The following is a 21,296-nucleotide window of genomic DNA, read 5'->3' as shown; positions in this document are numbered from 1 at the left end:
CATGCGGGACTCGGTCCCGGAACGCCGGGATCACGCCCTGAGCCGAAGGCAGCCGCCTAACAACTGCGCTACCCAGGCGCCCCGTCAAGGGACTCATTTTTAAACTGCCCTCATCCTGAATATCCTGAAATCAAGGGTTCAGTGAGCTGATTTTCTGCAAACATTAAATTCAAATCTATTAAAATAAAGTCAAAGCCATTAAAACCAAAAAATGTGGACTTCCAAGCTGATGGAGTAAGGATCTTTGCAAATGCACTCCCAAAAGGCAAAGATAAAATTAGACAGAGTTCTCAAAAACAACCATTTCAGGATCCTTGAGATTGATCAAGGGTGGTCAACAAATTAAAAAGTACAGGGGCGCCTGGGTGGCTCAGTTGTTAAGCGTCTGCCTTCGGCTCCGGTTATGATCCCAGGGTCCTAGGATCGAGCCCCTCATCGGGCTCCCTGCTCGGCAGGAAGCCCGCTTCTCCCTCTCCCACTCCCCCTGCTTGTGTTCCCTCTCTCACTGTCTCTCTGTCAAATAAATAAATAAAATCTTAAAAAAAAAAAAAAAGTATTTATTCAGGAAAATCAGGCTGGCAGGTAAGAGTGGTGAGAGGTTGTGGGGTCTTCTGCCTGAGGCCGCTCCAGCCAGGCTAGGACCTGAAAGTCACTGCCTGATGGCATGTATTTTCTTTGGAACTAAATAGCAGCATACTGGAAACAGGAGGGATTCTCAGGGTGGGGTGAACGGGGAAGGCCAAGGTTGGGATCCTGGTTGCAACAGACTGGTGAACTAGTCAGCAGTCGAAAGGCCCAGAGAATGACACAGCCCCAGCTGGCCCCACGTTATCAGCAAGGGGCCAGAGAACTGCGTGCATACGCAAGGCTACGCACATGCTTGGGAGAGGTGGAGAGAGGCCCGTCCACCCACAGTTCCACGCAACCTGCCCAAGGGGAAGCCGCGTGTGTGCGCTGAGAAAACATAAGAGAGAGGGGTAGGAAGCCGAGGCAGGGCCAACTTGCAAGGTGCCTAAGCACAGGGCCACTGGCGTGGAGCCTCAGCGAGTCAGGCGTTGGAGCACAAAGCCTGAGCCATCGCAGGCTGACCTGGAAGTTAGGCCGGCCCAGGGGTGACTCCCAGAGGAAGGCAGCCTCAAAACAAAACCCAAAACCTGAGCAGAGACAACAACAGCTCCAGGCTGTCGGGGAGGCAGACCCTACAGAGTTAGGGCAGCAATTCTTTTTTTTTTAACGTGTATCGACACATCCTTATGCATCTTAAATGATATATATTTAAGAAATACACGTATCTTAGGACGCCTGGGTGGCTCAGTCAGTTAAGCATCTGTCTTCGGCTCCAGTCATGATCCCAGGGTCCTGGGATCTAGCCCTGCGTCGGGCTCCTTGCTCAGCGGGGAGCCTGCTTCTCCTTCTCCCTCTGCCTGCTGCTACCCCCGCTTGTGTGCTCTCTCTCACAAATAAATAAAATCTTAAAAAAATACACGTACCTTGGAAACTTTCCTATCAGTACATAGAGCTGGCTCATTTACAGCTGTACAAAGCACTGTAATGACAACGACACGTGTTGCTGAATGTGTGTGTATTGCTGTTTCCCTGTGTAGGTATTTAACTTGCCTTTTATTTATTCTCTATTTAATCAAAGTTGGTTTTGCATTTTGTCCTTCCAGAATATTAGCTCTTGGGTTCTTTTACCTTTCTTCATTTCTGTAGATCATCAATCCTTAAACAAAGAAAGCAAAGCCATCACCAACGAAACTCCCCTGGCGGGGAAGGGGGGGCATATTTAGAATTCAGAGTTGTAGCAATCTATTATTTAAAATCTCCCTTTTTTTTTGTGCTTTTTTTTTTTAAAGATTTTAAATTTTTATTTATTTGCAAGAGAAACAGATAGTGACAGATAGTGAGAGAGAGAGCATAAGTGGGGAGGAGAGGGAGAAGCAGGCTCCCGCTGAGCAGGGAGCCCGAGGCAGGACTCGATCCCAGGACCCTGGGATCATGACCTGACCTGAAGGCAGACGCTTAATAGACTGAGCCACCCAGGTGCCCCTAAAATGTTCATTTTAAACAAAACAAAACAAAAACCGAAACAAAACATGCAAGGCACGCCAAGGAACAAGCGTGACTGACCCCGAGGAAAAAAGTAGTCAATAGACCCTTTCTCTGAGAGGGTTCAGATGTTGAACTTCCAAGCAGCTGCTATAAATATGTTGGAAGAACTACAGGCAAGAGCATTTGGAGAACTAAAAACAAGTCATGGAGAGAAAATCTTAATGAAGAGACACGAGTTATAGAACTCAATGTACATTCTGGACTTGGAAGCTCTCTTTGATCGTCTGGGCTCCCACAGTGCCCTGGGCTTCCTGGGCCACGACACTGACCTGTGTGTGGCACCTGCCCGTTTCTGTGACTGTCTCCCCGACCCTGCCTCGACTGCAGGCAGGGAAGGGACCGAGCTGCTTGCTCCCCGCATGGCAGCAGCACCCAGCCGGAGCTGGAGATCAGAGGCTGTGGGGACCGGGCAAGTCCTTACCCTCTCCCTAGGCCTCGGTGTCCTCCCCTGTGAAATGGACCCCATGGGACGTGGTGATAGGAGGAGGATGGGGCCCCCAAGGCATTGGTGACCCCGCAAGGAGCCTGGAATGAGTCCATCAGAAGGCAAGGCTGTGAGTTTTGTTGTCTGTTTAATTTATTACTGTTCGACATCCAGTGACACTGACATACCCCACCGGGCCTGCGGACCCCGGCGCCGGCGAGTCTGACCTGTCCCACAAAATACAGTACGAGGGGTGGACGGCTACACACGTGCATCCACGGCTGAAACGACAGTGACTCCCAACTGCGGCCGCAACAGTACTGCCGGGAAAGGAAAGACAACCGGGTGTCGCGTGTTCCCCGAGTCACACTTCTTGTTCTCAACAGTTAATGCTGTTACAAACGCTACTGATGCCAGGACAGGGCCAGACACAAACAGTCCTACATCTTCTCTGTCGTATAAATATGGAAGATTTTCGTTTATACAGTTTACCCCCAGTCTGAAACTACAGCTTCTGCTACCCGTTACTGCTAAGGGCTACGCCGCCTCGCCTCTGGAACCAGGGGCCCGGGGTCGAGACTCTGGAATGTTGGGACTCAGTCTTCCTCGCTGCCACTTCCTGAGCGGTCCTGGAGGGGGACAGGAGAGAGCATGATCAGCCCCGCCGTCAAGGGCCCCCCACTGGGGTCTACCCAGGTGCTAAGTCTGTTCGTTGGCTGCCTTTGCTGGGTGTGAGTGGGCAGCGGAGGGCACCGTGAGGCCGAAGGAGCAGCAGCCCTTGGCTTCGCCCCTGGTGCCGTGGCCAAATCCCAATGTCGTTTTTCTCCCGAGGACTGGCCCCTGCGACTACACAGACTCTTCCTTGGATCTGGGAGACCCACTGGGCCCTCTCTGCTTCCTCCCACCATGGCGTTCCTGTCCTGTGCCCCTGACCTGCGGCTTCAAAACCACTGTGGTCATTCCTGACTACATAGGATGTTTCACACAAACATTTTTTAAACAGCTTGGCAAGGGCCACAGAGTGCTCTGCCGCATCTAGACTGGGCCGAGGGGGAGCTTTACAGCCACCCCTCCGTGGCCAGGACATCATTCATGTCCTCATCATGTTAGCAAGTCTACGGTCAGGGTTGTTCGGAGCTACCAGACTCTGCTATTACTGCAAACGGCTGCATGAGAGAAACAGCCGTGTCATGATGCTCGATGAGCTCTGCCGGGAGCCAGGCCCCAGGAACGCCATGTGGCCTCCCTGATTTCTCGAAGTGGAAACTGAGGCTCAGAAGTGAAGTGGGCTGCCCAGCTTCCACAGCAGGGAAGGGCCGGGCACCCAGGCCCCAGCCAGAGGGCAAAGCGAGTCTGCACCACCCCCATGCCCACAAAGCTGCCCATCGGGGGCCTGACGCTCCTGCAGCCCCCGCTCCGGGGGAGAGGCGACACCTGGACCCCACTCGCGGCAACATTCACGGGATCTGTTCCGCACCGTTTTTGTAATTTCAGATCGTGGGACTGTGGTTTCTGTTTTTATCCACCACATTGTTTGGAAATCGTCCTACACAGGCCAGAACAGAGCCTCGGGCAGAGGCCGGGGTGAAGCACGTGTGTCACACAGGGCGAGGGCACCGTGAAAGCCTCAGCTACTGAGGGGGCTGTGTCTGCTCAGGGAAGACAGCTAGGGGCTGGCCGGGGACATCTGCCATCCCAGTGCCTCCTGACCCCCCCACCATGATACAGACCCAGTCCCACTGGCCTCAGCAGGGCGGCCCTGGCGTTCTGGGAGGGGCAACTCCGCCCGCTGGCCTCAGAGCACTGGCTCCACTAGCGTCACACAGACTCGGTCTGGAGTTATGCACCATGTACAACCCCGAGCCTCGGTTTCCCCATCTGTGGAGTGGGGTGTTAGAGCACTGACCCTCCCAAGGCCGTGACCAAAGGTTCCAAGACCTGGCATGGGGACAGAGCTCCAAAGACACAAGTGCCACCGGCTACGTGCTCCTGCCCACGCCGGGGCCCCGGGGGCTCACCTCCTCCTGCTCCTCTTCACTGTCGTCATCGCTCACCACTGGCTTGGCCCGCGAGCCGCGGCTCGGCCGCCGACGGCCCCCCTTCAGCCGATCCTGTGCCTTCTCCTTCCGGCCCAGCTTGATCTTCACTTTGACTGAGCGGGCTGGGGTGGGGACCAGAAAAGGGGGCAATAAGAAAGACATGAGCTAGGAGAGCACGGCAAGCCAAATCAGGGGCGGCTGCAGCTGCCTGGCTATGATGCTGGTCTGCCCAACCGCCCGACACTGGGACTCACACTCAGACTCAGAGCCTTCCTCCTCGCCCTCCTCCTCTTCCTCGCTCTCCTCGCCCTCACTGTCATCTTCTTTCTCTATTTTCTGCCGCACGCTGGTGAAAACCGACTGCAGGACAATGGAGTCTTCGTAGATCTGAAAGGAGACACGTGGGGTTTGAGTGGGCTGGGGCCTGATGGGAGCCATGGGCCCTGCCCTCTGGCCAGGCCAGCCTGTGTGGGCAGAGGGCCCTCAGTAACCCTTTCCCAATCGGGGCCTGAGAGAATATAAGACCCAGAGAAAAGTGTGGATGTGTTAGCTCAGGAATGACTACAAGTTCTTCCCTCCCTCTGAAGAATCCCAGCGCACATATGCTTTTAAAGGCTCTGAGAAGGTCTGCAGTAATGCTGGAAATGCATGTCCCTTGTTTAAGGCAGCATTTCCCCCAAATGTAGGACTGTAAAATCTTTTCCATGAGGCATCTATCCTAAGCACACTCAGGAAAAGTTTGCTAAATTGAGGTTGTGCGTGTGTATTAATTTCACTGCAGGAAAGGACACATCCACACAGTTCCTTTCGAGAAAGTCCATAGTGAATTAAAAGTAAAATTCCAACATATACACTGGATTGCTCACAGGGTCATCCTGGCTGGATCAGACTGAGTTTATTTCCTCTAATCTGCTTATTGTTCTCTCTGCTTCTTTTACTAAGGAATACATTGCTGGGGGGCCTGGGTGGCACAGTCGTTAAGCGTCTGCCTTCGGCTCAGGGCGTGATCCCGGCATTATGGGATCGAGCCCCACATCAGGCTCCTCTGCTATAAGCCTGCTTCTTCCTCTCCCACTGCTTGTGTTCCCTCTCTCGCTGGCTGTCTCTATCTCTGTCAACTAAAATAAAAATTAAAAAAAAAAAAAAAAAAAGGAATACATTGCTTTTATGATTGACAAAATATTCCATGTGGTTGGGAATTCTTACTCAACTGACTAAGCCACCCAGGCGCCCCTTAATCAGTCAACTGAAAACACAGCAAGGGCATGCTGAACTGGGGCCCTCCATATCAGATGCCTCCTCACCAGGGAGCCCTCCAGGTTGAAGGTCTGAGCGTTCTGGCACAGTAGCATGACGTCCTTCTCCAGGTCATTGAGGCTGCGGTACTTGTGGTTGCGGATGCGCTCCTGTGGGTGGTGGGAGAAGCAGCTTTACCTTGGGAATTTGCCTTGTGCCTGGGGACCCTGGGGCCGGGTGTCCCTCTGCCTAACAAGGTCACGGCCCAGTCTTCCGGGCACCTCTGTACGGACTCGGAAGCCCAGGCCCGCTGAACACGGAGCTGCACTGCCGAAGCCTAGGTCATGGGTAACCTTGACGGAGCCCCGAATGCTGGCTGCCCACCAACACACCCTTAGGACCCTCTCCCACAAACTGCGCTGCTGGGGCTCTTGAGGCCATGAGGAACCCCAAGAGCCTGTGACTGGTCAGAAAGCCCAGGCTCTGCCCAGTCTGCTCCGTGGTCATCTGTCCCATAGACCCCAGTAATGCCCACATGGGGAAGGTACTGGGTCAGATACCCCCAACACTGATGTGCGCACACCCCTGTGGAGAACCCCCACTTCCCACATCCTATGCCAGAGTTACCTTTATCTTCTTGAAGTCCACAGGCTTGCGGATGAGCTCGTAGTACTCGGGCAGCTCCTTACGGGAGGGCAGCTGGATGAACACCTCACTGAGCTGACGTCCACTACTACTGCAAGGCGGGACACAGGGGCGTCACTCCCAGGCCCTGCCGCTGGGGAGCCCCCGCCTGGCCACCACCCATGGTTTGAGCAATGAGAAATTCAAAGTGCTCAGGAGTGATCTCCTGTACATGTACTGTCTTGTGAGTTCTGGAACATTCGTGAGAGGGGCCAGGGATGCATTTGAATCCAGGCTCTGTCCTCACCCAATCCCCCCAGACCCTGGAGGGAACATCACCAAATGCCGTGCAGCAAAGCCTCGGCACTAGAAAGAGGCAGAATCACAATCGTATTCACGCACGATGCAAGAATCAGTTGGCTTACGTCAGGAACAGTGTCAGTTCTCAGAGAGAGACCAGTTTCTGCAAGTTTGCAAATGTGTCTCTCACAAGCAGCACTTACGAGCCGTGAACTTCAAAGAATCTGGCAAAAACCTGTGGAGCAGAGATGCCCCCTGGAAAGACCTGAGCAGGTTTCTGGTCCTTGCCATTGGGAAAGCACTGGTTTTCCACAAGGGAGCAGAGGAAAGACGCACTGCGAGTGGCCCTGAGACGTGGCAGGGTCCCAAGTGCTGTCTCCTGGGTCTCCCTACTGGAGGAGCCATGCACTTGGCCACGAGGCTGTGCCACACCCAGGCTTGGCTCTGTCTGGGGACAGGAGCTCAGAGGGGACATCACTCCTGGGGTGGCGTGAGGAGGGAGTGAGCAGGCACTCCAAGGACTGGCACAAGGGAGCAGACAACTCTTTACGAGTGCAGCTTCTCTTTCTGTTCCTTCAGCTTGAAGACAGGGACCCTGCCCTGGGGAGCCTGGGGACCCAGTGACCTGGTCAAGGCTCTGTTCCAGGCTTGCCTACAGGTGGCTTGCCCTCCCTTGTCTGTGACCAGCTGGACCCAACACGGGGCAGAATGTGGCTGAAAATGAAACCCAGAAGGAAGGGGGAGGTTGGCACTCACTGAGCGTGGGCACCCTCACCTCGCAGTGGGGTGAAAGATTGGAAGGCAGAGGCCTGAGGCAGGCTGTGTCTGGGCACGGCTTACTGGGAACATGTGTGCCAAGTGTCCAGCCCAGAACAAGGACTGAATGGCGATGGCTGTCCAAAGCAAGGTGCAGAGACCAGATCCCAGCTCCTGTTTGTCCGGCCCGTGGCCCAGGAGACCCCAGCTGCAGGAGGAGGGCCAGGGGCCTTGTGAGGCACAGAAACCCCAGAGGAGGCAAGATTTCTGGGATCCCAGCCAGGAGCAGCCTTGGGGAGGCGGTCCTGGCAAAGCTGCTCCTTTACGCAATCGTGACACTGGGCACATCCAGCAGTAAAACGTGAAATACCCCTCTGGAGGAGCAGGTTTCCCTTCTCTGTGGGAACAGGCTGGTGGGTGGCTTGGCCACAGACAACGGGAGCTTGGTTATGTAACTCCGAAAACGAGAACCGGTATCAGAAGGCACTGGGCGCTCTGCCTGGGAGAGGCAGACCGGAGCTGCAACCCACCACTCAGTCACCTGCACGCGTCCTGCTGTCCCCCCTAACCTTCTCAGAGCTCCTCTCTCATCCTCACAGCACTATCCTTATACGTTTGACCACGATGCACAGTGGGAGCCACAGCTCTGATCCAGGACACATACCTGCAGCCATAAAGTAACAGAAGTTTCCCCGCACGGGGTCTCCCTTGCTAAGAGATGAACTCTGATGCTTCCTCCACTATTTCGCTTTTTAGAAAGGCCAGCTGACCCACTACACTCATTCCGTTGCTCACTAATGGGTGTGGAATGTGTGCCGTGCAGGGCGCTAAGGCTGGGCTATCTAGGCCACACACCCCCGTGCTCATCTGTGGCCTCCGTGAAGGTGACTGGGCCTCGGGATGTGCGTGGCCCTGGAGGGAGCTCATGAAGTAGGAGTCTAGTGCTGGAACACAGTGGAAAGTTTTGTAATAAAACCCTCTCACCTCCATCGAGCTAAGAAATTGGTGGAGACAAGACAGAACAGGGAGCAACGGGGCCCCTCTTACAAACCTTTAGAATACGGGTGTCGCTGAGGAATAAAGGCCCATGTGCAATGAGCTCAGAGTGTGGATGGCCTGGAACTGAGTGCACGTGATGGAGGGACAGGGCCCCAGGAAGATGGGCGACTTTTAAAGGCATCCTCTCCCAGACGGCAAATGTACTGCCATAAAATTTTAGTTTCCAAAGTGCTGAGATGTCATTTTTAATCCTTAGAAGTCCTCAGGAGACCCCCACCCCACCACCAGGCACTGCTGTGGTAGGCTTGTGGCCAAGAGCCTTCCGGGCTCGCTTGCCAGCCCTCCTCCCCTCTGCGTTAGAGGCGGACAAATCACAGCTGCCTACCCCACTCGAATGAAACCCAAAGTCCTCTGGGTGGCAGCCTGGCCCTCAGGACTGACCTCAGTACCCCTCTCTCCCACCTCCTCAGAACCATCAAAGCCACTGCTCCCCGGGAACCCCAACTGCGACCCTCACGTCACCTCAGAGCAAATGCCCGCCCCCCTGAGGTTCTGTGGCTCCCCGCCCCCCCCTTACAGATTGTAAGAAAAAAGAATGACCGAGATGTAAGATCTTTAGTGCTCAGCTCCCCGAGGTGTGCCAGGCTCCTGAGAGCCTGCCTGACCTCTGGGACCTGGGTGGGCCTGGACTCTTCTTGGACTTGATGTTACGGGGTCCTGTGTGGTTAGCTCCCAGGTCTGGCCGCCTCCCTCATGGCTGAGATCTGTCCCTGTGGCCACACGCAGCGGCAGCTCACGCAGCTCAGGAGCTGCCTCGTATCCCGTGGTGGGCACCTGCCACACGGTCCCCTCGTCCACCTGCTGCGGACCGGCACCTGGGCTGTGCCAGTTCAGGGTATCTGGAAGCACGTGGCTGCAGACACTCATGTCCAAGGGTCCGGCCTGCACGTCTTCTGGGAATACACCGGGAGGTGGAAGGCTGGAGGGCAGGGCAGGGGCGCTGAGGTCCAGCAGACACCAAGCCCCCGCTCGCTCTTCCGGCGGTGGACATGCTGTTCTCACCGTCAGCCGCACTCGCTGTCACCCCTGGTCGGTGTGGCTGTTCTCCACGCTGGGTGTGAACCGCTATCTCCGTGTGCTTTCAATTCACAATTCCTTGATGGGCAGTGAAGCCGGGTGCCGTTTCATAGGTGGAATGGTCCCCCGATGACCTCTTTCCGGCAATATCTGTCCATGTCGTCGTCCTCCTTCAGAGGGTCCTCTGTTGGACATGTTTATTGCAAACCCCCTTTCCAGTCTGTAGCATGTCTTCTTACTCTCTTGGTGTCTTCTGATGAATGGATCTTAGTTTTACTCAAATTCCAATTTACCAATACTTTCCTTTCTACTTGGTCTTTTTTTTTTTTTTTTAATTTATCTGACAGATAGAGAGCACAAGCAGGGGGAGCAGGCAGAAGGAGAGGGAGAAGCAGGCTCAATGACCAGAGAGCCTGATGCAGGGCTTGATCCCAGGACTTGATCATGACCTGAGCCGAAAACAGATGCTTAATGACTGAGCCACTCGGGTGTGCCTCTACTTGGTATCTCTCCAGTCCTGTCACGGAGGTACTGCATTTTGTTCTAGAAGTTGTGACAATTCAACCTCTTTACATTATTAGATATGAAGCCAGTCACCCGGATCAGTGTCATTTCTCCCAACCAATTCCTATGTGTCTATGTCCTCGCTGAACCAGAACACAAGCCATGAGGGTAGAGGCCTTGCCTGTTTTATTTCCTGCTCTATCTTTGGAACCTAGAACAAAGCCTGGTACAAAGCAGGTGCTCAACAAACATTTGCTGAATGAAGGAAGAAACAGCTCAGGGTGAAAATCTCAGGGTCAAGGAGCAGGGTTCAAACTTGGGTGTCACAAAGGTCATCTCCGAACAAGGGTTCCTCACTGCCCCCAACAACGCACAGTCACTGATGTACCACCCCGTTCCAGAAAGGATTGGCAGCAACTACCAGGAACCCCCCGGCCCTGAGACTTGCTCTGAAGAAGCTTCTGCAGGCAGAGCGGGCTGGGAGTAAAGGTGCTTGGGAAAATCCTGAGGCTGTGAGGGCCAGACCTATGACCTCCATTCAGACATAAGCCTGGGCTCTCACCTGGTTCGGCAATAAGAGTAGCAGCCACTGCCACCACTGTGCATGACATTAGGAACGACGATGACGCTCTCCTCATGCCTCCAGACACCAGCTCCCAGCGCAGGGATTTCCTTCTACTTGTTCACTGCCCTGTCCCCGTTACGACAAGATATGAGACACAGTCGGGGCCCAGAGCAGTCAAGGCCCCTTGTCCGAAGTCCCCAATTCCTCCCCAGTCTAGGCCAGTGGGCACTTCTCGCTGAATGAGGTTTATGGCAACAAGTCTAACTCTCTAACTATTAGGGCAGGGCCTTGTCTAATTTACACACCCTTCTTGGATCCTGAAGAGCCCTGATAAGGACCTTTATTATTCAGCCTGCCCAGATGGTGTCTGCCTCCCCATGGACATGGGCCCTCCCCTAGGCCAACTCAGAGTCCTGGTGGCGCTGCCCAACACTGGAGTCCCAACCTCTCCCCCAAGACTTGGGCGGGACCAAGTGCTGTACCTCACCCTGAGACCCTCATCTGGTCTTAGTGATGGGTCCAGGCAAAGGCCTGGGACACAAGCTAGCCAGTCAGAGCCCTCCCTGTGACTTTCTATCAGGAGTTGAGAAAGCAGAGGTTGCTTTCCCCTTGGGGTGTGAAGACTTCAGGATGGAGGGAGCCCAGAGCTGTGGCAGCCACGGGTCACTGTACGTGGTAAGGGGAGAGGTGGTGGACAGCCCTGGGTCCCAAAAGCTAGTCTTCGCTAACTTCTCTACGGCCTCCCAGCCAAAGGAATCCCTAGACACGAAGGTCTCAGAACTAGCTTCCTGACACGCAGAGCCTAAAAATCCAAATGTCCCTTCAATGTGTCCTTAAAACAAAATTACAACATGTGGAGGAAGAACAAAGAGAAATCAGAATAGACCAAGAGCCCCCTGCATGGGACAGAGCCACGAACTCTCTGCATCGAAGAGGTCATCCATCCATATCCCTTTCCAACAGATGGAGGAACCAGAGAGACAATGAGAGCTGGTGGCTGGCAAGGCTTGAGCACAGGTCACCCCCCGTGACGGAGTCAGGGATCTCTCCCACCCATTTCCATATGCTGCTCTAAATCAAGGGTCAGCAAACTTTCTCTGCAAACCACTAGTGTGAATCTTTTAGGCTTTGCGGGCCATCCCATCTCTGTCATGACTACTCAACTCTGCCCTTGTTGCACAAGAGTGGCCACAGACAAGACGCAGAAAAATGAGCTTTGGCTGGATTCCCACAAAACAACTTCTATGAACAATGAAATGTGAATTTCCTATAATTTCACGTCATGGAATATTATTATTCTTTTGATTTTCCTAAACTCCTCTAAAAAAACCACTCTTAATTCACAGGTTGATACATACACAGCTGTGGGCCAGATTTATTTTTTTTCCTGGTTTGCTAACAACTGGTGGGAATCCTAAGAACAATAGAGAGAATGTCTGTCCATATCAGGGATGGCAACATACAGCCTGGCGTCCTAACTTTCTCATCCTCTGACCAGTGCAGACATTGCAAGTAGATCAGAGCACTCTCTCTTTGCCGTCAGGCAGGCACAAGCAATCAAGTGAAGACGGTGCCTGAGACAGACCCTGCTAGCCAAGTATGGAGGTGGTCCTAAACTGCCAGGAAGGACTCCCTCTCTGTCCCTCAGCCCGGCTCTCCTTAGAGTCCAGTTCAGTCCATCTTCCCATGACATCGCTCGGTGATATCTTCAAGCCCTGGACCATGTTCTCTTTTGACCCTTGATCAGCAAACTGAGCCTGCAAGGTCCTGGATACGAGTAGCTCAGCAGTTTCAAAACTGATTTAGCCCCAGACCACCCGAAACAGAATCTCAGGTTTTCCATCAACAAAATTTGAAAGTGAAATAACGAAACCCACTCATTTACTTCATTAGTATACAATTACTTCCTAGGTTCAATTTTTTGACATGTTACAAAATCAAGGATAACCTGAGCATTAGACAAGTGAGAAATCTGATCCACTTAGTTACAAATCTTTATGAAGTGCCTCCACCTGCCGAGAGGCCAATCTCAGGCATACGTACGGCTGCGCAGTACAGAAACAATTCTGACTCCCGTACAAAGGAAAGAAAAGAGTGTTCACCAGTGAACCCGCTGAGAACACCGCTCTGTAGGCTGCTGGCCCTGTGCTCTCAGCACCCTTCCTGTAGAGAGGGGTGGGGAAGCTTTATTTCAGGGTGCGTGTGCTGAGGCCAAGACTGGCTGTAGGTTATGATGCTGGTTAAGTGTCTAATGAGCCAAGGACACATCTGGGGGGCACGTGTTTCTTAACACAGTTTAACACTGCAATCGTAATGCCATTTTAAAGAAACCCCGATGCTGTGCAAAAGCTTTTTATCTTGGCGAAGTCCCAACAGTTCATTTTTGCTTTTCTTTCCCTTGCCTTTGGGATAACTGAACTCTACCTCTGAAACAAATGATACACTATATGTTAATTCATTAGAAAGAAAAGAAAAGAAAAGAAAAGAAAAGAAAAGAAAAGAAAAGAAAAAAAAGAAAGAAAGAAAGAAAGAAAGAAAGAAAGAAAGGGAAAAAAGAAAAAGAGAGAGAGAGGGAGGGAGAGAGAGAGAGAGGGAGAGAGGGAGGGAGGGAGAGAGAGGGAGAGGGAGGGAGAGAGGAACAAGTAACGCGAGTTGGGAGAGCATTTGGATTTAACATTTTCATTTTGGAGGCGAGACCTGAACTTTGAAAAAAGATGTCTGACCCGGGAAAGCTGCAGAAAGCTGGATCGTAATCCAGGCAGGCTCCTAGCTGCCGGCACCTGCTCTGCGGGCTCGTGCAGCCTCCCCAAGCAGGCCGTGAACGCAGAAGGGCAGGCCTTGCACCACGCTCTGCGGTGCTGGGAGCTCAGGAGACATCAGCGGTGGGTGATGAAGACCAAGAGCAGGAAGCCAGGACCTGTTCGTGGCACTGTAAAGAACATTTCCCAGGCTGAGAGAGAGGGTGAAAATGAGAGGCAAAGCCAGCCCAGCTCCCCTGGAGCTGCGGCCAGAGGTGGGTTGTGCTGTTAATGTGAGTGCCGGGGCGGGGGGGGGAGTGCAGAGTGGCGACGCCACCTTCTGCAGGGCTGGGTGACCCGGGCCTTGAGGTGCATGCTTCCCGGCTGGAATGAGTCGGTATTTGCGGCCCACTGGTACTACCGGGAGCCCCTAGAGTGCTGAGCAGCTCCACAGAGCGAAGGCTGCGAAGCCCCTTCTGAAACTGAAGAGGCCACTGGATGCCCACGCTGGAACCCAGGGTGCTGAGGGCCCTCCGGTCCCACTGGAGCCAACAGGCCCACCTCCACACCTTCCTTCCCTCCTAACTTTCAAGCTTAGTTAACTTACATTTTTAACTAGTTTCACCTTAGAACCATAACCTTTTAATTCTTTTACCTTTTAGCTTTATTTTAAAATCTACCTATTCTTTTGTGATTTTTCATTTACTTGACCTTGAACCTTTTGATTCATCTTCTCGTTTTTTTTTCTCCCTTTTCCAACGATTTTGAATTTTCCTTTCGTACGTCTTGTGTTACCTGTTGATTATCTTCTGTTTTCACAACCATTTCTTTACTGTTTTCCCGGAGTACAGAAGGAGCACACACTTGCCGAACGCGCGGGCACTTTAAAAGAATCTCGCACGGGACTCTGAGTGAGGCAGAGGGTGTGACTTGTTCACCCAAAGCTACTTATTTCTGGGGCCCAGTGTCTGTACCCGTCCTGTTTTGAGCTTATATGTAACTCTAGTTTTCAGCCCTGTCTGCTTCGGTGAGCTGCTTCTCTCCTGTGGCGATCAACCACCAGCAGGGAGCGAAGCCTGGGGGCGGAACTGGCAGGGTGACCAACAGGGCAGGTGCAACTTTGTCCAGCAACTTCTTTGGCAACCTTGGAACCTCAGCACAACTTGACAAGGCTTCCGGGGCTAATCCTCCTGTGCCTTAGAGCCCCACTGGGCCCTCAGCCGGGCCTGCACCTACCCCCAGGCTGGCCTGGGCCTTGACGATGGGGATCAGCACTTTTCTCAAGACATCCCACCTCGGCATTTCCCAGGACAGGCTCCGGGCTGGGTGCCAAGCAGGAAGTGCTGACCCCAGCCCTGGACCCACAGGCAGAGGGCTAGCTTCCCTTCCTGGAGCGTACCCAGTTTGAGCCTGGGCTCCAGAGGAACGGCCATATGGCCTTCAAAGGCTGACGCTTGAGAACCCTGAGGGCTCTCTGCCCCCTCATGAAAGGGCTCCCAGAGCTGCCCGTCCTCTACTCTTTCCCCTAAAGGGGACCGTCCTGAGGGGATGGAGCCACCCTACAGTTACCTTTCCTGGGGAACACTTCAGCCAGACAACCTTCCCTGGTTGCTACATTGCCTGTTTTTCTCACAAATCATCGTACAAATCTTTCAACTCCCAACAGCCATCTGCTCTTTGATTCTAAACAGGGAGGCGCAGGCCTCCTGCAAGGGCAAAGGGAAAGCGGCGGCCGGAGCCCTTCATCATCTACGATGCATCCAGGGCTGGTCTCTAGGCCACACGCCTGGCCCACGAAATCTCACATTTGGGGTCTCTATAATCCCATTTGGGAGATTCAATTTCTATGCTGAGGACCTGGAAACTGAGGCAGGGAGATGGATGTTGAACCCAGGTCTCTGTGACACTCAAGCTGTCCAGCCCTTTTAAAGCGGCTGCCTCCTGGCAGAGGGCAGGGGGAAGGGGACCCAGGGGATCTGTTCAGTGGGGCTCAGCCATGGGAGGCTTAGCCTCGGCAGCCTGTACACAGATGTCACCATCTTTCTGAGCCATCGAGAGTAATATGCGAGAATTTCCTAAGAACAAGTGTTCGCTTCTGTCACGCCAGTATGATTGAGTTCAGGAAACCTGGCGCTGACCCTCCACTACCCAGCACGTGGTCTTTACAGCAGCCATGATTCTGCCCTACAGCTGGTCAGGGCCGAGCTCAGAAGCCCAGTGGGGAACACAGGTCTTGTGGAGGGTCCTCTGGAGCCTACCTGCTTAAATGGCTCCTCCCAGCAGACACAGTTCTCTAAAACCTTCCCCAAAGCACCGAGGTATGTGCTCCAGAGCACACACCCACGGACTAGCATTTGCAGACAGTGCCTTGGCTACCTGCTGCTGGCTCCCTCTGAAGGATTATGGGATGAAGACGCCAGCTGGCAGCACACACAGCTCCATGACAAGGTCCCAACCCGACCGGGAATCTGTGCCTAACTTATTTCCATGTTTACATTTTAAAGCAAAGATCTCTACCTCCCAACTTACTTTCTTAATTCTGGTTCCAATTCTAGCTGTTAAGCACAGGGCTCCTTGATGCAGCTTGAGACTTCCAAGCACCAAGGAGAAAAAGCCCTGTGAAGTCCTGCATGTGGGCTCAGTCCTTTATGTCCCCTTGCCTTAGTTGGCTTCCTCTGCACACAGGATGCCCACACCCTTGGCCTCAGGGCCTTTGCATATGCTGTGCCCTTTGCCCATGACATTTTCTTCCTCTTCCCCTAGCGGGGCCCTGCTTCTCCTCAGGCTCTGCTTATGTGACACATCTCCTCAGACCACACTAGACATTGCGGGGGGGGGCGGGGGGCGTGGGCGTGGCGTGCCCTTGGGAGGGAGGGGCGTGGCAGTCCTGAACCTGAACAGGTATGAAGGGAGCAAAAGCTTCTAGATCAAGACGTTACCTGTGCGTGGACAAGGATGTAAGTACAAAGGTAATATCAAAAATATCAAATGTGGTTGCACTGGTATTGAAATACAACTGGGGGAGATCTTGAAGTACTTAATCAAAAGCAACATCTGGAGTGAAGCCCAGTGACAGAAGGGTGGCCCTACTCAACAACACAGCGGCAGAGACACAGCTGAAGAACTCCCCTAGAGTCACTACGTGGAGACGCAACCCCAGCTCCCATGGGCACTGGGAGTGAAATCAGCAGCACCCGGCCCTCTTGCTCTGCAAGGCAGACTCAGGAATATCGAATCCAAATGCTGACAACGTCCTGTAATCACTTACTGCCATCTAGGAGCCACCAAGCTGTCACAATTCGTTTGCTCCTCAGGTTCCATGTTTAACTCAAGCATAGAATTTAGCTAATTAAAACATTCTGGAAAGTAAAAAAAAAAAAATTTTAAATACGAATGCTTCATTTTCTCTTCTGGAAATGAGCTATATAGGAAGTCTGAGACAAGAAAGTTTGTGGGGCGCCTGGGTGGCACAGCGGTTAAGCGTCTGCCTTCGGCTCAGGGCGTGATCCTGGCGTTGTGGGATCGAGCCCCACATCAGGTTCCTCCGCTATGAGCCTGCTTCTTCCTCTCCCACTCCCCCTGCTTGTGTTCCCTCTCTCGCTGGCTGTCTCTATCTCTGTCGAATAAATAAATAAAATCTTAAAAAAAAAAAAAAAAGAAAGTTTGTGACAAGCTACTTCCAAATTTATTCCACTTCGGTTCTCTTTGGTGTGGCACGGTGTCTGGTCCCTCAGAACTTTCCAGGTACCTAACGGATATGCCGTAAGAATTTAACCTGGTCCAAAGAGAGGCCTGGCCTTTGCCCTGGGCGGTGATCTCTTAGCCCTTGAAATGCCCTGCCTTCTGGTCTGCCTGTGTTTAACTGGGGGCCTTTGGCCCAGAGAGCCTAAGACTGTGATTTAAGGCAGGGGTCACGGGTCATGTGGCACCAGCTCAACCCACAGAGGAGCTAGAGACTGAGGCCAGGCATGTGAGTGGTTAGTCGTGTCTCTGTGAACAAGTTCCAATAAAAACTCCACACATCGAGGCTTCCTTGGTTCAGCAGTGTTCTGTGAGTCTTGTCTCCTGCTGCTGCCAGGGAAGTCAGCACTGTCGGTGACTCCCTGCAACAAGGACGCTGGAAGCGCCACACACAGAACTCTCTAGCATGCTGCCCCTGATGCCAGGCTCTGTCACAAACCCTAACTGTGAGTTGAGCAGCTTTCAGAGAGCCCTTCTGGAGAATTAGCAGCCTGAGCGGGGTTTGGGATCCCTGAACTCTGCACTTGGTGTCAAGAGTGAGGGCGGTCTCACTTTTCTCACCCAGTCTCACAACTGGGTGAACCATACTGTTGTTTTCCCCATGGTTTCAAATTCAGGATGTTAGGGAATGTCAAAAATATCCATTAAATATCCATTAAAAAAGGTCAGCCTTTTACCCAAACGTCATCTTTGAAAGTATTTGCTGTGAGGTAACTTTTCAAGCAGGCAAACAGGATTATTTTCCCAAGTCTGTTCGTGCCCTGCTTGATCTTTTCCTATGGGACCACCAGCAACGCACAAGTGGCTGGACCCACTCCATCGCAAACCAAGCGTTTCTCAATGTCAGCATGTGGGAGGCTTCCTTTAATGACCATACATACAAGTTCCACTTGTGACATCTCTACGTTTCTTTCCACTCCCAGTCCTGTAATGCCACCCATTCCGAGAAGACGCGGGGTTAAATGTCAAGCACGCATCAAACCCTCCTCGGGGGTCTCACGTCAGCTAGGAGAGCAGCTCTGTGACTCCAGAGCTGGGGCCTTCCCCAAATTGGATCTCAGCCTCCCGCACGGGAGCGGTCTCCACAAGGGGTCACGGAGCCCTTAGAGCCAGTTTTAGTTTCGCGTCTGATTCATCAGCCCATCTTGCACGTGCTGGAAGAACAATCGTTTGCAGCAGCCGGGAGAGTTGGTTCCTCTTTTCTCATATGGTACGTGGCTAAGGCTGATGCTCAGGGGGCTTTTGCAGTAAGTCACAAGATGACTTAAAAAATGGACACTTTTTCTTTAAAGTTTGAAAATATCTGAGGCCTTATCAACAAGTTTAGGGTGCTGTTTCCAAGTGTCTTGTTTTTTCGTCTTTTTTTAAACCTAAGTGTAACATAATACAGGAAAGCACGCACACTGAATGTTTATCCTGATGAACATTTTTGTGTTTTTTTTTTATTTTAAATTTTATTTATTTATTTGAAAGAGAGACAGCAGGAGCAGGGGGAGGAGCAGAGGGAGAGGGAGAAGCAGATTCCCCTGCCAAGTAGGGAGCCCGACATGGAGCTCAATCCCAGGACCCTGAGATCATGACTTGAGCGGAAGGCAGACGTTTAACCGACTGAGCCACCCAGGCGCCCTGAACATTTTCATGTCTGGAGGTAACCACAGTTCTACATCCATCACCATGATCAGCTGTTCAACTTCCTACAACTGGAAGCATCCAGTAGGTACCTGTTAGTGTCTGGCTTCTTTCACTCCATAAAATGACTGTTAAGATTCTCCCAGGGAGTGGTGGAATGTCTGTTCTGGTGGTTGGTTTCTGCTCTTGGATTAGGCCACCACTGATACCTTTTCCTATGGATGGACCCTGGGCAGTTTCGTTTGGGGCAGTTATGGTCAAGGCTGCCATGCATGTGCTTGTACTGTCTTTCGGTGGACACAAGCGCTCAGCAATCTCTGGTTTACAACCAGGATTGGAGTTTCTGGGTCAGAAGGTTTAGTGCCAAAGCGCGGTCTGCTCCCATAAGCAGAATGTGAAGTCCATGTCCTTGGCAACACCTAAGGGAGTTTCAGCCATTCTGGTGGGTGTGTGGAAGCATCTCTAGTTTTATCGTGCGTTACCTTGATATTGTGATGTCGACGTCAGTGACCCTGAGCACCATTTCACATGCTGATTGGTCACTGGGATATCTCCTGTCCGTGACTTTTGCCCATTTTAAAATCTCAGTAGGTGCAAGTACTCACTGGCTTCATGAGGGTGTCCTCGGATGTACAGATGTTCTTCGGTGACATCACTGTATGAGTCTTTTATGGTTAGTGGTGCTTGTGTCCTGTTCACGCCTACATCAAGGCCATGAAGATTTTTATCGATCCCTTCTTCTAGAACTTTGTTTTACCTTTCACATTTATGTCTCCATTTCAAATTAACACACGTGTAAGGTTCTGGGTAAGGTCAAAAGTGACCTCCATTTGGATATCCAAAAGATCAGCATGACTTTTGAAAAAGTTCATCCTTGCCCCCTAACCTTCAAAGGTCTTCTTCATTTCGATAATTTTAAGACTCCCTCGCAAAAAGATCACTGAGAAGAAAACACTGGGATCTACTGTTTTCATTGGATTTTTGCATATTCTGTATTTCAAGTAATTGTGACTCTTCCACTTTTTTCTTTGTGGAATTTGCCTCAAAGGTGAAGTTTGCATATGAGCTCAGTATTTTCTTCTCCAACACAAATGACACATTTCTAGGGTGGGCAGTTAAGCTGAAATAAACCTTTCTCACTTAATCATTTGTTTCTCTTCTAATAATAAAAGATTCTTTTTTTAAGGGCAATTTGCATCCTTTATTTGGGTACTACAATCACTACCCCCCCAAACTTCACACTTGCTAAGAGCCTCTCCAAATGATGCATTGAGAGCTTACGCCTCGACACTTTTCCCTCCTATAGATTATGATTTACCCTTACCTTGCTTAAAGACTAATTGCCACGTTACTCTAAAATCAAGCTGGACAACTGTCCTGTTATTGGGACAGCCATACTGGCCAGTATGTACCAGAAAGTGGACTGAGGCACCGGGGAGCAGTATAAGCCAAGCCCTGAGCAAGGTACAGGCCTCACGCCCGAGCTGGCAGACTGCGCACATGCTCCCGGGAAGGGCCTGGGAGAACCGTTGCTTTCTTATTTAAATGGTACTTGTGATCCACGAACGGATCTGCTGCAGTCTCCTGTTTTGTGTGTCTACGAGGGCAGGGACCCCAAACCCCAGAGCGGAGCCTGGCCAGTCTTTGCAACATGTGGCCCACCCATGATGGCCCAGGGTGAGAACTGGGCTGGCACGTCATCCAAGCGTGGGGAGAGGGTGGAAACTCTAGAGAAGGAAAGCTGCTTGGGCTCGGCTCCAGCCACATGGGCCCTCTCCCCATAGTCCACCGGCTGTGCGATCGGCGCCAATCACGGCACGGGTCCCTCCCTTCCCACCTCGCCCGTTGCCAGCCTCCGAGGCCCCTACGCCAGCTCCTACTTCTGCTGGAGCACTCGGCCCCAGACCGCCATTCCTCAGGGCTTCCCCTCAAACGTCACTGTCCCTGAAAACAGTCCCCGCATCTCCATCTCCCCACGACGTTTTTTCTTCCCTCTCATCACAGCTGACAGCGTGCTTGCCTCTTGCAGAATGTGAGTTCCACGAGGGGAGGCAAACCGAGACACAGACAGGCCCCCAATGTTTGTGCACTGACTGCCCCAACAACCGGCTCCCAGGCACATGGAAGGCCGGGTGAGGCACCTTCGGGGACCCCCACGCCCACCTGCTGCGCTCCTTGGCTTACCTGTCCTTGTACTTGATCACAGCGTCCACGATCTTCTTCATCTTCTTGGTGAGGTTGGGAGGGTTTGGGGAGAGCTTCTCAGCGGGTGGCCGCCCACGCTTCTTCTGCTTCTTGCTCTCGTCGTCCTTGTCACGGCTGCGGGTGCTGGTGGTCGGGGTGGAGGAGCCGGCGTCGCTGTCCCGCTTGCGCTTCCGAGACGATTTCTTCTGCCGGACCTCCTCTTCGATCTCCTCCAGCGTGCCCTCCTCGATGGCCTTCAGGGTCAATAGTGGTAAAATAGGACAGCCAGCACCGAGGTCGACAAGCAAAGGCCGCGGCGCAAACCCGCAGGCCCTGGCTGGGTGGGACACGCACGGGTTCCGAGAGGC

At 52.5% G+C, this 21,296-nt stretch overlaps 1 protein-coding gene across 7 annotated transcripts in view; it reads right to left on the bottom strand.

Moving 5' to 3' along the window:
• Positions 1 to 2,667: 2,667 nt before the first annotated feature.
• Positions 2,668 to 21,296, bottom strand: part of SMARCA4 (SWI/SNF related, matrix associated, actin dependent regulator of chromatin, subfamily a, member 4) — an 87,259-nt gene continuing 68,630 nt past the window's right edge. For 5 of the 7 annotated variants that reach the window (XM_057311527.1, XM_057311526.1, XM_044377993.3 and 2 more), the window contains 6 exons: positions 20,929 to 21,182; positions 6,439 to 6,547; positions 5,880 to 5,981; positions 4,830 to 4,962; positions 4,555 to 4,697; positions 2,668 to 3,165 (listed from right to left, as the gene is read on the bottom strand). In XM_057311527.1, the coding sequence (XP_057167510.1) occupies positions 3,133 to 3,165; positions 4,555 to 4,697; positions 4,830 to 4,962; positions 5,880 to 5,981; positions 6,439 to 6,547; positions 20,929 to 21,182 (774 nt within the window). In that variant the 3' untranslated portion in view covers positions 2,668 to 3,132. The remainder of the gene's footprint in view (positions 3,166 to 4,554; positions 4,698 to 4,829; positions 4,963 to 5,879; positions 5,982 to 6,438; positions 6,548 to 20,928; positions 21,183 to 21,296) is intronic. The other 2 variants (XM_048226838.2, XM_044377996.3) reach the window with 1 other exon arrangement.

Source organism: Ursus arctos, unplaced genomic scaffold, assembly GCF_023065955.2.
Source record: "Ursus arctos isolate Adak ecotype North America unplaced genomic scaffold, UrsArc2.0 scaffold_14, whole genome shotgun sequence".
Taxonomy (NCBI): domain Eukaryota; kingdom Metazoa; phylum Chordata; class Mammalia; order Carnivora; family Ursidae; genus Ursus; species Ursus arctos.
Note: the sequence above shows the minus strand (reverse complement) of the source record. Positions and strands in the feature narration are given on the sequence as shown.